This window comes from Pseudophryne corroboree, chromosome 1 (assembly GCF_028390025.1).
Source record: "Pseudophryne corroboree isolate aPseCor3 chromosome 1, aPseCor3.hap2, whole genome shotgun sequence".
Lineage (NCBI taxonomy): Eukaryota > Metazoa > Chordata > Amphibia > Anura > Myobatrachidae > Pseudophryne > Pseudophryne corroboree.
In genome coordinates this window covers 777,608,778-777,625,494 of record NC_086444.1, presented here as the reverse complement: position 1 = coordinate 777,625,494, position 16,717 = coordinate 777,608,778, and the positions used below count along the sequence as shown (strand labels likewise).

General features: G+C 43.4%; 1 protein-coding gene across 1 annotated transcript in view; it reads right to left on the bottom strand.

Annotated features, from left to right (window-relative positions):
- Positions 1-16,717, bottom strand: part of LOC134910100 (complement C3-like) — a 465,863-nt gene that overhangs the window by 71,198 nt on the left and 377,948 nt on the right. The window contains exons 28-29 of the mRNA XM_063917765.1: positions 7,609-7,759; positions 4,793-4,959 (exon numbers count right to left, since the gene is read on the bottom strand). Coding sequence (XP_063773835.1) covers positions 4,793-4,959; positions 7,609-7,759 — 318 coding nt within the window. The remainder of the gene's footprint in view (positions 1-4,792; positions 4,960-7,608; positions 7,760-16,717) is intronic.

Below are 16,717 nucleotides of genomic sequence, written 5' to 3'. Positions count from 1 at the left end.
TGGGTACCTCAAAGCATTTTCAGGGGTGCCATAGGATGGTGATCCTGGACCTATTCAAATTTTTTTATGGTCAGTGTACAGTAATAGGCAAAACCAATAAAATATGTGGACAAACAGAAGTGAATCCTGTGCCTCACCACATAAATGACCATACGAATGACATATAAACACAATTTGTTTATGTCATATTTTGTCTGAAATGTTGAATAAGAAAAATTTGGCCTAGGAGTCACGTGAAAAAAATCTGATACTCTAGTGCGCCGTGATACAAAAAAAGTTTGAAGACCACTGTACGGGATGCGGTTAAGATGCCGCCGGCCGGAATCCCGGCGGTCGAAATACCGACGCCAGAATCCCGACCGCCACAATCCCGACATATTCTCCCTCCGTGGGTGTCCACGACACCCATAGAGGGAGAATATAATAGTGTGCCGAGCGTAGCGAGGCACCGTGCCCGCAAGGGTCTGCGTTCCGCTCGCCACCCCTGTCGGGATTGTGTGGTCGGGATTCCGGCGGCATTTAGTACTGATCCCCACTGTACTTATCTAAACATAGTCTGTGTCTTTTTTTCAGTGTTTATTAACTCTTAGTCTAAAACTATTCAATATACTATAGATATCATAATATCTGTGTCTATGCCATACATGTGTCTACAGTTTACAATATATTACATTTAATTTATATTTCTTTAAATTTCCAATATGTCTGCTTACTGTAACCCTATCTTCCAATGCAAATAGAAATAACATGACTTCCTTATTATCAGGAATAAGACATGATTCTGGGTTGCACATAAGGGGCTATTCATGTTCGCTAGCAAACCAAAAAAGTTAGCAATTGGGCAAAACCATGTGCACTACATGTGGGGCGGGATGTAACATGTGCAGAGAGATTAAGATTTTGGTGGGTTACATTGTTTCTGTGCATGGTAAATACTGGCAGCTTCATTTTTACACTGCAATTTAGATTTCAGTTTGATCACACCCCACCCAAATCTAACTCTCTGCACATGTTACATTTGCCCCACCTGCAGTAAAGCATGGTTTTCCCCATCTGCTAACTTTTTTGGTTTGCTAACACCGAATAACCTCCATAATGCTGATGTTCACAGAGTTGAGCAATTTTTATCTACTGTGCAGGTATCTAAGCTAAAAAGTAACACTGCGCCCCATGGTGTGTGTGTACAGAGTTGCAGGACCAATTAAGACACACAGGGCCAAATGTAATAGAGTGATAGTATCAGAAAGTGAGAGATTTGGTAAGGTTTTTCAGATATTTTTTTAAAGTGGCAATCATTTACACTGCTAAACCAGGTATATCTTGCTGTGTAAATGATTGCCACTTTAAAAAAAACTGCAAAACCTTACCAAATCTCTCACTCTATAACATTTGGCCCACAGTCTCAGATGTGTATTGGAAATGTCCTGTTATTCTTTGGCAATGACTGGGAGGTGACTATGCATATGCACAAAGATGCACCGTTATGGGTGTGTTGCTGAATTGGTTGCATGTTGGTTTGTATGTAATATGCTTTTCTGCTTTTCAAGTAACACAATATGGTCAAATTTCTAGTTTCTGCAAATCTTTGTTAATTTGGAGCTTTTAACTCATTTTCTGAATGCTGAACAAAATTAAGTAAAGTTTCTTAGGAAAAGGAACCAATTACAATGGAATGATTTATCACATGGTTTTAGATTTCAATAACGTATTCTTTCTTCCATGCTATTACCCATTTAATCACATACTACTGTTATGCATAACAAATGCACCCCGCTTTCTGTAAACCACTCTGGCAGGTTTGTTGACAGGGATGGATGGAACACATAATCATGGAGGCTTTCTGAGCTGCTCTGTCTCTCAAAGCTCTGCTCAGCCGCTTGACAAACAGAGTCACAGGGGCATGCTGCAAGGCCAGGCCCCCATGACTCATGGCACAGCCCTTTAAGTCATGATCACACGCCCTAGCCGTGCATGACCGCGTCGCATGCACACAGTGCAATGCCCAGGATATAGAACCCCAGTCTATCCCTATTTGCTTACATTTTAAAACTGAAGGTCAATAGTCTGTATGTGCCAAAATAAAGCATTTACTAAGCATTGATTTTGACAGGTTTTTTGAAACTGCCATCAATGCCCATCAGTTACTAAGCAGTATATTTGACGGTTTGGAGGTTTTATCGATGGATTCTATCCTGCTGATTTTCTAAAGGTCAAACCACCTGGAAGCTAGACTTTAGAATGCAATGGACATGGTATTCAACATTGTTATGTATAGAAATTCTGTATTTGCTAGGCAAATAATAATGTGGCTGTAGCCAATATGGCTTCACGGCTATTCTGTGATCACTGATCATGACAAGGACTAGCCAGGGGGCAGAATATGAGGGACACTGCAGGCCTAGGTTTTACCGCAAACTCAAACCATAAAATCAAAATAACTTAAACCTCAAAATCGTGTCTGATGGTAAGTCATACAGATTTTATGCCTCAATCATAACAACTTAACTGACCATATGACCTTTGGAAATGTGTTTGAACCTTGTAACACAGCAGGACACAGCGGTAAATAAATGTGGCTTTACTGCATGAGACCGGCTTGCAGGAAGTCACATAAACCAACCAGGTTGTACACACATCTAGAACCTTGCCAAAAATCATATTGAGCTAGCCAGAGCAGATTCCAGATCTGTCCCAGGACTGTATAAGCTGCTATGGGTTCTTAATTTTTTTACACTGGTTCCTTTCAGTTAGTTACATCACAACAGTAGCCATGATGTCAGTGCCACCAGTCAGCTAGCATTCCCCCACTAACTATTTCAGTTGCTGGTAGCCCTGAAGACCATCTTATGCTCCTCAATATGCTTTACTAGTCGGGAATGACAGTGGCATGAGTTAAGGGTAGCTTTCTATACACTTGCAGGCAATGCCTAATAACCTTCGAGCCATATACTGCACATAATTGGGTTAAGACCACCAAGGCACAGGGCTAAAGCGTTAATTAATAGACACCATGTATATTCTCTTAATGTTCGGGTGGTTTGTGATGCAAAAATTAACATTATGAGTGCTGTTGCTGGCTATCCTGGCACGATGCCTTTGGCATCTTTCATTCCTGAAGTTGAAGGGGTTAAAGAAGAGTTAATGCTGGCATGACGGCTGTTGGTAGGTGTTGTGTTTAAATAGTGAAGATCAGCAGCCTGAATCCAGGTGGTAATAGTGTCACCAACACTACAAATTGTGAACAATTGGTGTTATTTATTTTGTTCACAGGTGTTGTGTTTAGTTTTCCCACCTTGAAAAAAATTCCATATATAATGACTTCACTAATGTTATTTTTTTTTTTTTAAACGCACTGATAATTCTGGCTATTGCTGTTACTCCTGGATACAGACTTCAGCTGAGTATAAATACAGGTTGAGTATCCCATATCCAAATATCCGAAATACGGAATATTCCGAAATACGGACTTTTTGGAGTGAGAGTGAGATAGTGAAACTTTTGTTTTTTGATGGCTCAATGTACACAAACCTTGTTTAATACACAAAGTTATTAAAAATATTGTATTAAATGACCTTCAGACTGTGTGTATAAGGTGTATACGAAACATAAATGAATTGTGTGAATGTACACACACTTTGTTTAATGCACAAAGTTATAAAAAATATTGGCTAAAATGACATTCAGGCTGTGTATAAGGTGTATATGAAACATAAATACATTCTGTGCTTAGACTTGGGTCCCATCACCATGATATCTCATTATGGTATGCAATTATTCCAAAATACGGAAAAATCCCACATCCAAAATAACTCTGGTCCCAAGCATTTTGGATAAGGGATACTCAACCTGTATAATGAGCCCATAAACCCACTAGATCAATGATAGAGAACATATGTGGGCTGTTAAAACCTAGGTTCAGATGTCTTGATAAGTCTGGTGGAGTATTATTATACTCAGCAGGTGTCTTTTGTATAATCTGCCATTAAAGCATCTAGGCCCCTTAGATTATCTTGTTACCATTAGGCATCTCTGAGTAATGAGGGTGGGAAGCAGGTGGAGCAGCCTCTTATTAAGGGATCCGGTCTTTAGGTCGACAGTAACTAGGTCGACACTATCTAGGATGACCACTATTGGTTGACACGACAGTAACTAGGTCGACAGGGTCTCTAAGTCGACAGGGTCTCTAGGTCGACATGTTCTAGGTTGACAGGTAAAAAGGTCGACATGAGTTTTTCACGATTTTTTCTTTTTTTGTTAACCTTCTCATACTTAACGATCCACATGGTCTACAATTGGAACGGTAACCTTGCCCGAAGCATAACGAGCCAAGGGAGCCATGCGAGGGGACACGGTGCACTAATTGTGGTTCCCGGTCACTCTACGAAGAAAACGACACCAAAAAAACATAAAAACTCATGTTGATCTTCTGACCTGTCGACCTAGACCATGTCGACCTAGAGACCCTGTCGACCTAGTTCCTGTCGACCAATAGTGGTCGACCTAGACACTGTTTACCTAGTTACTATCTACCTTCCATACCACACCATAAAAATATAGATTGCGATAAATATGCCCCCAAATCACCTGGTGTCATTAGTTTTAGAATTTGGATGAAGTTACATTTCCTTATATTTTCATCTTACTGTATATATTTATACTAGAAAACTGTTTGTAAAGAACCCAGTTATTTCTACAAAATATGGACTGAATGCTTATGGAGAGACAGAAACAAAACATAATGAGAGGTAATCAATTAACATAAAATCACAGATTGCTGTTGCACAAAGTTCACCTGTGTAGACTTAAAGCCTCCTCCGTATCCCCGTATTTTCACCAACAGTTCTGCAATTTTATGGGTTTCATCAAACTTCTTGAGCTTCAGTTTCTGAAGAAGGGCATAGCCAGTAGCTTCCACAGTAAAGAAATTTTTGGAATTCTCAACTGGCCAGTAAGGTATGGCTAAAAATGGGAAAATACATCATATCATTATTATCAAGGGCAACATCGTTTTACCAAGGTGCAAAATTACAGTACTTGCTCTTTTCTCTTTCTTCCCAACTCAGCATCAGCTCCATAGAATGTATAATAATGTTAAATCAGCTTAGATCTAAGTACTGTTTGGCCTGAGATACTAAAGTGCCGCAAAAATATTATAAATAAAAATTTAAATAACTAAATAAATTTAATAACCCAAACGAAAATTTTAGGCAAACAATTGGTTAAAAAAATACAATCTAATAAAACAGATAATGAAATATGCCTCCAATATGCAGGTTACCATGCACCCCCTGTATTAGACAAAATACACATAACAAACTATTATATTAAATAATAGAAAGGGCACAGAATGCTAAAATACTTTATACATTTATAAATAGCAAACATAATTGAACATTTATATGAGTCAAGTAGGTGAAAATACCATCACAGCAACTATGCACAGTTAGGGGCTAATTCAGGTAGGCTTGCAAATTGTGATCCAACCGCAATAATTACGTTTTCCCCGCGGGTGCATGCAGAGACAGGCAGAGGCATTTGCGGGCGGCAATGCTTTGCTTCCGTTTTCCAAGACGGAGCATTGCGGGGGTGGCGGCTTACAAATGGGAGCATGGCGGCAGCATTACCAGAGCGGCCGTGTGATGGCAGCCACTCCGATCAAAAAGATGGAGGTGAGCCTCCTGCTGTTGCAGCCATAATTTCTGCGACTGAGCACTAATTGCGTCGCAATCACAATTAGTGCATGGTCGCAGATTGGAGGCAGCAAGTAGCAGGGTGTAGTATGATATGCCAGCGCTCGGTCTCCCGGCGACCAGCATACCGGCGCCAGGAGGCCGAATGCCGGCATACCGACGGTGTGACGAGCGCAAATGAGCCCCTTGCGGGCGCGGTGGTGCGCTACACGCGCCACACTATTTATTCTCCCTCCAGGGGGGTCATGTACCCCCAAGAGGGAGAAAAAATGTCGGTATGCCGGGTGTCGGGATTCCGGCGTCGGTATACTGTGCGCCGGGTTCCCGACAGCCGGCAAACGGAATACCATTCCAAGTAGCACGCTGGGTGGCCTTGGCCTGCGATAGGCGGATGCCAGCATGCGAGTCAAAGTAGTGCATGCCGGGCGGACTAGCCATGTGCTGGGTGGGCATCCCCCCGCATGTCTGAGTTTCTAATCGTAGCCGTGCAAAATACGTTCAGGTCTGAATTAGGCCTGTAGTCTACAGTAGACTAGATATTATGAATCTTAAATTAAAGCACACTGTCATCTGATTAGAGCAGATAAAACAAATGCATATTGACTGTAAGCCACCCTATGATGTAAGAACCAGAACTAATGTTTGTCCCTCATGCAAGTGGTTTAACTTCATTCTCAGTTCACTCCAACCATCAGGCTATACCAATAACTTGTACATGGAGAAACGCTTACTATGCTAAGCTATTACAATATTATTTTAACTCTTATCTGTCTGGGGCGGCCGTCATATTTGCTAAATCATAAACTGTCCCTTTTTTCAACATCAAAAGGCATGGAGTTTACTTTCACCTTGCTAATTATACTTACAACCAGAGGGTGTAGTATGGTATGCCGGCGGCTGGGCTCCCAGCATACCGGCGCCGGGAGCCTGACCGCCGGCATACCGACAGCGTGGCGAGCGCAAATGAGCCCCTTGCGGGCTCGCTGCGCTCGCCACGCTGCAGGCACGGTGGCACGCTATTTTATTCTCCCTCCAGGGGGGTCGTGGACCCCCACGAGGGAGAAAAAGTGTCAGTATGTCGGCTTTCGGGATTCCGGTGCCGGTATACTGTGCGCCGGCATACTGAAGACCACCCCAACCAGAGGCTGCCAAAGAAGAGTACAAGCATGGGCAGTACAGCATATAATAAAGCAAAGTTCAATTGACCTGGGGCCTAATTCAGACCTGATCGCTCGCTAGCTATTTTTTGCAGCGCTGCAATCAGATAGTCACCGCCTATGGGGGAGTGTATTTTCGCTTTGCAAGTGTGCGATCGCATGTGCAGCCGAGCGGTACAAAAAAGTTTTGTGCAGTTTCTGAGTAGCTCAGAACTTACTCAGCCGCTGCGATCACTTCAGCCTGTACTGGCCCGGAATTGACGTCAGACACCCACCCTGCAAACGCTTGGACACGCCTGCGTTTAATCCATCGCACAGCAACGATCCGCATTGTACCCATACGACACGGCTGCGCATTGCGGTGCATCGCAGCACAGTGAAAAAACCTAGCATGCAATCAGATCTGAATGACCCCCCAAATCCATTACTTTATTATAACTGGATAGTTGAAGTGGAATTCTGGATTATACAGTACATCATAAGTCAGTTTTTAGCACATACAGTAGAAATTCCTTTTATTTGATCCATTCAGATGAAAAGCCACCACTCAGTAAATATAGCCTTTAATCTTTGTTGTGCTCTTCATGTGTTGTACTTGAATACCATTAAAATGTAAAGAAATTAGGAATTTAGGATTTGCCTTAAGTACATGGCAAGGTCATGGGCCCTTTAATTACACGCATGCATACACCATTTTTTACTACCTTTTAGCCACCACTTATATTCAAATATTATTACTAATTTGCCTAAAATATACTAACATTTATGTGCAAACTTGTCAATATCGTGATGCTTAGCGTCTCCCACTAATGAAAGAGCATATGAAGTTATAACAGCACTGTACGTTTGTCTCAAATTTGGAAATTTAGCTTCAAGATATTCCTTGGCTTTGTTGACTGCTTTATCAATTTCCTACAAATAAAGGAAACAAATTAAAGTCATCAAAATACTGAGTATACTTTGGTGAAACATTGTTTAAATACAAAGATCATTTTAGGTAATGGAGGGCTGAATAATCAGGATGGAACATAAGTACTTTGGTTTGTGGGGTAAGTATGTCATTGGCTTGGTATCAGGTAGTTGTGTTTAATGGAAGTGAGGTTTGATGGACAGTTGCTGGGGAAGGGATGGACTATTAGAAGCAAGGGGTGGGGTTACTATAAGCAGGGGTGGATCTACTGTGAAATTAATGAAGCTTAAACTTCAGGACCCCAAATCCCAGAGGAGCCTTGAAGCTACCTTTTTTCACCTCTTGTTTTTTTGTACTGTATTTTTATAGCTCATCACCAATAAGACATTGACAATCAGGCGTCTAGTACAGCACAGCTGCTGTCACAACTTGGATGCTGTCGCTTAGTATCGCGGGAGCTGCTGGGAGTTGTAGTATAGCTCTGTAATTTGCGCTCTGTAAATAGTGTGAAATGTGTATCTGTTTTAAACTACAATTCCCGACAGCCTGCAGAACATTTCTGAGTGGGCCCATCCTAGGAAGGAGGCTGGGAGCAAAGAAAGGTGAGAAGGAGCCTGGGACAAGGAGGAATCTAATAAGGTAATTTTGCTGGTGCTGAGCAGTGTGTGCTCTCCTTGCAAGGGCAGCAAAGCCCATTGGTCCTTTTTGGATGTTGCCCTATTGTTGCTGGTTGTGAAGGGGCCCCCCATAAATGGTTGGGTTCGTGTGCCCAGCGGTTGGGAGACCGCCGGTCACCATACCAATGGCGGGAACCTGGCTTTTAGATGGCAGGGAGGGAGGGGGTGCGAACACAGGTTCTATTTCCACTCGCCACAGGTTCTATTCTCACTCTATGGTCACATGGGAATAGTCCCTGTTGGTCGGAATGCCAACCGGCGGGCTATTTACCGTGGTCGGGATCCCAGCATCGGTATAGCATCCCCCTATAACAGTTCAAACTTTAGGGACCCAAAAATGTAGACCCGACACTGACTGTAAGATTAAATAATCTATCTGTAGCCGGGATGTTTTTGCAAATTGATGTTCTGCCCTCCCTCTCTTCTGACATTCCCTCCATTATCTTAGACGATTTCAACATCCCAATCAATATCCCCTCTAAATCTCCTGCCTCTAAACTCCTGTACCTCACATCTTCGATTGTTCTTTCCCAGCGAAATCCCTGCCCCTCTCATGTGAATGGGAGCTCACTGTCTGGTCTTCACTCACCGCTGTGATATTTCTGATTTCTCCAGCTCCCTGTTCCCCCTCTCTGACAATCACCTGCTTTCTTTTGACTTATCTCTCTCTGCTTCTCCATCTCTACCTCCTAAGACAACCATCACTAAGCGTAACATTGAGACTATTGACACCCAGTGGCATAACTACCACCCCCGCAGCCACTGCGGAGGCGCAGGGCTGCGGGGGGGCCACCACTGATTGCTGCTGTGTGCGAGACTGAGTCCGGGAAGGAGCCGGAGGGCACAGCGCGCGCCACTCCTGTGTCCCTCCTGGGTCTCCGGCAGTGGCAGAGTGTCTGTCAAATGAAGTGCCAGCTCGTGAGCCAATCAGAGTTTGCGGACCGATAGCCAATCAGGAGCCGCAGCTGCCGGTCCGTGAGCTCTGACTGGCTCACGAACCGGCACTTCATTTGACAGACACGCCGCTGGAGACAGGCACAGGAGAGGTGTGCGCAGTGCCCTTTGGCTCCTTCCCGAACTGTAGTGTACCCTTCTTCCTGGACAGCACAGCAGCAAGGGAGGGTGTGTACCTGGCATATATTTGGCACTGGGGGCATATGTGTAGCTGGCACTGGGGGCATGTGTAGCTGGCACTGGGGGGGCATATGGGGTGCTGGGGGCATATGTGTTTCTGGCACTGGGGGGGCATATTTGGCACTGGGGGCATATGTGTATCTGGTACTGTGGAGGCATATTTGGCACTGGGGGCATGTGTTTCTGGCACTATGGGGGCATATTTTTATCTGGCACTGTGGGAGAATATCTGGCACTGGGGGCACAGCCCTAGCAACAAGCATTACCCCCTGGTAACAAGCATGACACCCAGTTCATGAAATCCCTGGCAACAAGCATTACCCCCAAGCAACGAGCATGACACCCAGTGCATGAAACCCTTGGCAATGAATATTACCCCCTGGCAACAAGCTTGACACCCAGCACATGATACCCCTGGCAACAAGCATAACACCTAGCTCATGAAACCCCTGGCAGCGAGCATGACACCCTGAGCATGAAAACCCCTTGCACCGTGCATGGAACCAAGAGCATGAAACCCCTGGCAACGAGAAGGTAATTTAAAAGTAATTAGAAGCCTTACTGTAGGGCTTAATGTGTAATGGGCATTGCGGTGTGTGGCATAATGTATCACGGACATTGCGGCGTGTGTCATATAATGTGTCACAGGCATTAAGGTGTGTGGTATACTATATCACGGGCATTGTGGTATGTGGTATAATGTCTCAGGGGCATTGCAGTGTGTGGCATAATGTATAACGGGCATTGCGGTGTGTGGCATAAGGTATAACGGGCATTGCGGAATGTGTCACAGGCATTATGGTGTGTGGTATACTATATCATAGGCATTGTGGTATGTGGCATAATGTCTCAGGGGACTGCAGTGTGTGGCAAAATATATAACAGACATTGCGGAGTGTGTCATAATGTGTCACAGGCATGACGGTGTGGTGTACTGTATCACAGGCATTGTATGTACTATAATGTCTCAGGGGCATTGCAGTGTGTAGCATAATGTATAACGGGCATTGCGATGCGTGGCATAATGTGTCACAGGCATTACGGTGTGTGGCATAATGTGTCAGGGGCATTACGATGTGTGGCATATTGTGTAATGGGCATTATTGTGTGTGGCATAATGTCTAAGGACCATTGCAGTATGTGGCATAATGTATACTGGGCATTACTATAAGGAGGAAAAATTACAAATAATGTAAGGGGCATGAATCAGGATTATTTTTTTTCCTGTGGTGGCCAACGTCTGGGCATGCAGGTTGCAAAACCAGGGTATAAGGTAGTCTTTTCCTGCAATGCCACGCCCCTTTAAGCAAAGTCACACCCATTTCAGCAAGGACATGTCCCCTTTTTTGTGGTGCACGTCTACGGCGCGCGCAGATTCATCAGTTTACTAGTGGCACTTATGGAGGGGGCAGAGAATGTTTTGGCTTTGGGGAGAAAAATTTCTAGTTACGCCCCTGTTGATAACACTTACCGATCCTCCCTGCTTGACTGTTTGACTCACTCCTCGCTCCCACTCTCTCTCTCCTGCCCTGTACAAGCTCCTTCCCTATATAATGCATCCCTTGCCTCTGCGCTTGACTCTGTTGCCCCACCGTCCTTTATTCACCCTCACAGATCAACACATCAACCTTGGCAATCCAAATGCACCAGATATATGAATAAAATGCTCACGTACCGCTGAGCAACAGTGGAGGAAATCATGCTCTAAGGCAGACTTCCTCCATTACAAATTTATGCTCTCATCCTACAGTGATGCCCTTTTCCTCTCTAAACAATCATACTTCAAGTACCTCATCTCCTCCCAGTCTTCAAACCCCCGGCGCCTCTTTGCCACTGTCAACTTACTGTCAACAACCTCTGCTCACCCTTACCTCAACTCCCCTCTTCACCCTCTGCTCTTGACTTTGCAACCTACTTCACATCCAAAATTGACTCCATACATCAGGAAATAACATCCCACCAGAACCTGAGCAACCCTAATCCCCTGCCCCCTCTCCTTCCATCTTACCAACTCTGACATCTTTCTTCACTGTATCCAGAGAGGAAGTAATTGTTCTCATCCATTCCACAACCTCCTCCATCTCTCCCCTTGACCCTATCCCCTCCTCTCTTCTCCGCTACCTTTTTTCTTCTGCCTGTTCCCATTTTTCCCATCTCTCATTCTCATCAGGCACTATCCCCTCTGCCTTCAAGCATGCACTTGTCTTCCCTCTTCTTAAAAAACCTACCGCTGATCCAACCACCTTCTCCAACTACCAACCCATCTCTCTCCTACCTTTTGCCTTGAGTGTACTGTCTACAACCGCCCGTCTTTCTTTCCTCCCACTCACTGCTTGACCCATTCCAGTCTGGTTTCTAGCCTCTCCACTCCATTGAAACTGCCCTCATGAAAGTCTGCAATAACCTCCTTGCTGCTAAATCCATGGGTCACTACTCTCTGCTTATTCTCCTTGACCTCTCTGCAGCATTTGACACTGTGGACCACCTTCTCCTCTTGCAAATCCTTCAATCCTTTGGTCTGCATAATACTACCCTCTCCTGTCTGTTCTCTTACCTTTCTGACAGTACCTTCTCTGCCTCCTCTCATGACTCCACCGCCCCCACTTCTACTAGTAGGTGTCCCCCAAAGTTCTGTTCTTAGGCCTCTCCTTTTATATCACCTATATGTATTAGGTGAACTCATTAGCTCTTTTGACTTACAATATCATCTCTATGATGATGATACTCAAATCTATTGTCCCCTGACCTCTTCCCTGCTCTCCTTACTCATATCTCCAAATGTCTCTCTGCTATCTCTTCCTGGATGTCCCAGCACTTTCTTAAACTTAACAAGTCTAAGACTGATCATCTTCCCTCCCTCCCGCATAACCTCACCTCCCACAATTTATTTATCCATTGATAGCACTACTATCTCCTCTAGCCCCCAAGTGTGCTGTCTTGGAGTAATCCTTAACTCCTCCCTCTCCTTCAAACCTCATATTTAGTACCTCTCACAAGACCCTTTCTCATCCAGGATGCTACTAAGACATTCATCCACTCACTGGTCATCTCCAGATTGGACTACTGTAATCTCCTAGCTGGCCTCCCCGTCAAACGCCTCTCTCCACTCCAATCTATCCTCAATGCTGCTACCCGTCTCATCTTCCTCATCTAACGTACTACATCTATCTCCCCTCACCACGTTCACTGGCTACCTTTCCCATTCAGAATCCCATTCGAGATTCTCACACTCACCTACAAAGCCATCACCCACTATTCTCCCTCTTACACCTCTGACCTTATCTCTCTTTACACTCCCACCTGTTCTCTTCACTCTGCTAATGCATGGTGCCTCTCCTGCCAACTGATTACCTCCTCCCACTCCTACCTACAAGATTTTGCACATGCTGCTCCTAATCTCTGAAATTCTCCACCCATCTACAAAACCTCAAACGGGCACTCAAGACCCACTTCTTCACCAAACCCAGCCAACTCCCTACCTAACCCTCTTGTTTACACTCACTGTCTAACCCTTCTGTGTCACCCCGGTCTGTTAGCCCTTCACCTTTTAGACTGTAAAGTCGCAAGAGCAGGGCCTTCTCCTTTCATGTGCCTTTTCTTCTCTTACTTACACTATCTTATACTGCATACTCCCATTGATGCACCTAAACCCTGGTTTTCCATATTTGTCCAATATTATCTTGAACTTTAAGTGCTGTTTTCTTGTTTTGCTAATTTGTTTATGTACTCTGTAATGGGCACTGCAGATCCCTTGTGGCACGATATAAATAAAGTATAATAATAAAAATAACAGTAGTGTTTGGACTGCAGTTGATTGTCTGCAGTGCTTTCTTGGCCACCATCTTATTTATATTAAATGACTAAAGCTGTGACCTCTGAAAGTCAATTTTGGTGTATTTGTTTTCTTTCAAGGTTAATTTGATTTAGGTGTTTTAGGGGTGTTCTATCATGCCTATCAACAGCTAGGTGGCTTGTAATGTTAAAACATGAAACACATCAAGTGCTATAAACATATTGTACCTTCTATTAAAGAGAAGGGCTGGGGACTTTGGCTTCATTAAGTATTATTATTATTATTATTATATGTATTAATAGCAGAAGGTCAACTTTTATAAGTGACATATTACATATTTCTATGATGCCGTTGTCTGAGCAGAGCACATCACATACCAAATGAAAGGTCTTGGTCAGTAGATTTGCAGAACTATATTGACATTGTAATTGGTTGCTGCAAAACGCCCGTCTGCCATTTACAATGCATCACCATTGTGCTCTGGAAAATTGTATATATATTTTTTATTTGACTCTTATAGGGGTGAAATGGGTTCATTTGTTCCATCAAATCTTTTCCCCATTGAAACTGGGCTCATCAGCTATATATATTATTATTATTATTATTATTATTATTATTATTGTTATTATTATTATTAATAATAATAATAATAATAACAATAACAATAATAAAAAATCCATAGTGGTTTTGAATTACCTAATAATGAGTATGCCACCCAGATTTTGGTGCTGGGAGGGGTAACAGTAAGGAGTACCAGCCCCTAGACTAGTACTGAAGTATACTTAATGCTGCCACAAGGATTAATTAATATATAGTCCTATTAGGCTATTACCCATGGGTAAGGCCTAGTAGGGGAACTCTACTCCCCAACAAACACTTGGCTCCAGTAGCTGAAATTCAGGGTTTCCAGCACTAACCAATAATCTTTTCCACAATATTACCATCTCCCTTTTCAATGCTGATAATGTTAATATTTTTAATTGAATATTTGTAATTTATATATTTATTTTAAAAATAAGTTCAATTATTCCAAATAATGAAGTACTGTATAAACAGTACTATAAAAAATCAGGAGAGCTAATAATACTAATGACATATATATAAAAAATAATATTTGGCATCAGTCAGTCTAAGAAGTATGATGGAAGTCTCCTCCTAGACACCCCTGTGAAACTTGGGTGCTCACTTCTACAGCACTTTGCCTGCATCTTCAATCAGCGTAGGCTTCCACAATGTCATGGGCAGGCAATGATTATGCGTAACAATGTCAACAGGTGGTGTCAGTCACATAGGCTACATGATATAGCTTGGCTCCAAAGTTGTCTGGCCTAGTTAACATCCTGCTTCTCTTAGAATTTGATGGTGGTTCTATTCCCAACATTGAACCACAGCAATCTCTCCCATTTTAGGCTGTGGACCATGCTACATTGTTACATCTGCCATACTCTCCTCCTGCTAGGTGTGGGAGGTAGCAAATGTTGTGGTCTGCGAATGTCCAGTGTACATCATACATCACCATTACTGCAGGGAGCCCTGTCGTGTCTACTTCTGGGAGGTTCATCGTTATTGGCCAGATAGTGACTACTAGTCAGATAATGATCTTTTTTTTCTGGGGGGATTTGTTCATGATTTTGGTGGAGTTTCTAGAGGTTGCTTTTTTGGTGGTAGGACCCTTGCTCGTTGAGGGAGTCATGCTGGAGAGAGCAGCAGATTGCTGACCAGTGGGTTATATGTAATGGGTGCAGAGTGTGCTGTGCACAAAGGTTCCTGGATCACATCCTGCACCCATGTTCTTCAATACTTACCTTTCTGGAGTTCCGCGATGGCAGTATCAGCGCTGCACAAATCACCAGGAAAATGGCACAGCAGCCATTTTCTCTGTGATTTGCTCATACACAGTAGAAAATTTTATGGGAACATGGCAGCTCACCCATTTTTCTGGTGACCTGCGCATGCGCAGTAGACTCTGGCACATTACCGTAGTCTACTACCTTGTGCTAAAGAAAAAAGGGCCAGGAAGTAGACTGCACATGGGCTCCCTCCTCTCTTAATACGCCCCTGCCACAGCCAGCATGAAAAGATGTTTTCCATTTAATATAATACTGAAAGAATGATTGACCCAGTGAGCTATACAGTATGCTACTTTTATTCAGTCATAGGGTGGGATTCAAATGTTTTATTGCCCCCGATCTCCCGTCTAAAGTGACAGGAGATCGCGGGGTGATATTCTATTGACCCCCGTTATCGCGCTGATCGCACCCATAAGAGACGGGTTTAGCCGAGTAAAGCAGCTAAACCCGACTAATTTCATGGGCACGATCGCGGAAAGTCGCGTTTGGGCGTCCAAACAGGTCACTTTTCGCGCATTTCAGCTCACCACACCTGGGGGTGGTGAGCTGAAATGCTGATACCGCACTCATCGGCAGCAACATTTGAATACTGCCGGTGGGCGCGATGGGGGCGGGAGGGGGGGGACAGAAGAGTTGAATCCCGCCCATAGAATGGTGACACTTGTTGATGTCTGCTTATTGGCTTCTTTTTTCCATGCACTGTGACGTCAGTGGACATTATTTATTTTGCAAATTTTGACAAATCACGATGAACTTATAATGTAATTATCCAATCACTAATTGTAGGAGTTATTTGAAGATACTCATTTGCAAATATAAATTTAGAGATATTTGTTACATTTTTGATAACATGTTGACTGCTTTCCATAACATTATATACAGTATTGTTATATAGTATCCTTTACAGATCATAAATTCTTACAATGACTTAACAATTTTGACTAGCTTTTTCCAGTTATAAAATTATAATTATTGGATAATTTATTTTGCAATAAATGGTTTAGATATTTTTGCACTTCCTTTTCATGTACATTGTTACAATGCCACCTCACTTGGCAGCGGATTTAAGGTATGATAAATGGAAGATAATGTAGTATTCACAGATGTATTTATATGTTTGAGGTAATTTCAGCATTATCAGGTGACTATACCAAATATCCAAAGAGGCTACCTAAAAATAATGCAAGCACTGTTGGGGTTATTCAGAGATGAACGCAGATCGCTGCATAAGCAACCAGATCTGCCTTCATTTCCACACGTGCTGGAGGCCGCCCAACACATGGCCCAGCATATGTAAGGCCGCCTTCTGATACGTCTGCAATTAGATTGCGGAAATCTCAGGAACTAAGGTTGACCCCAGGCAACGCGTCAGGCACTCAGTGGCAATGTTTTTTATCAGAGCCGCTGTGTGTGTCATCGCATAGCCGCCCTAAAAACGCAGCCGACCCGCCCTTGTTTTCTCAGCACCACCCCCGCAATGCCGTAACTCTGCACTCGAAATGCCAT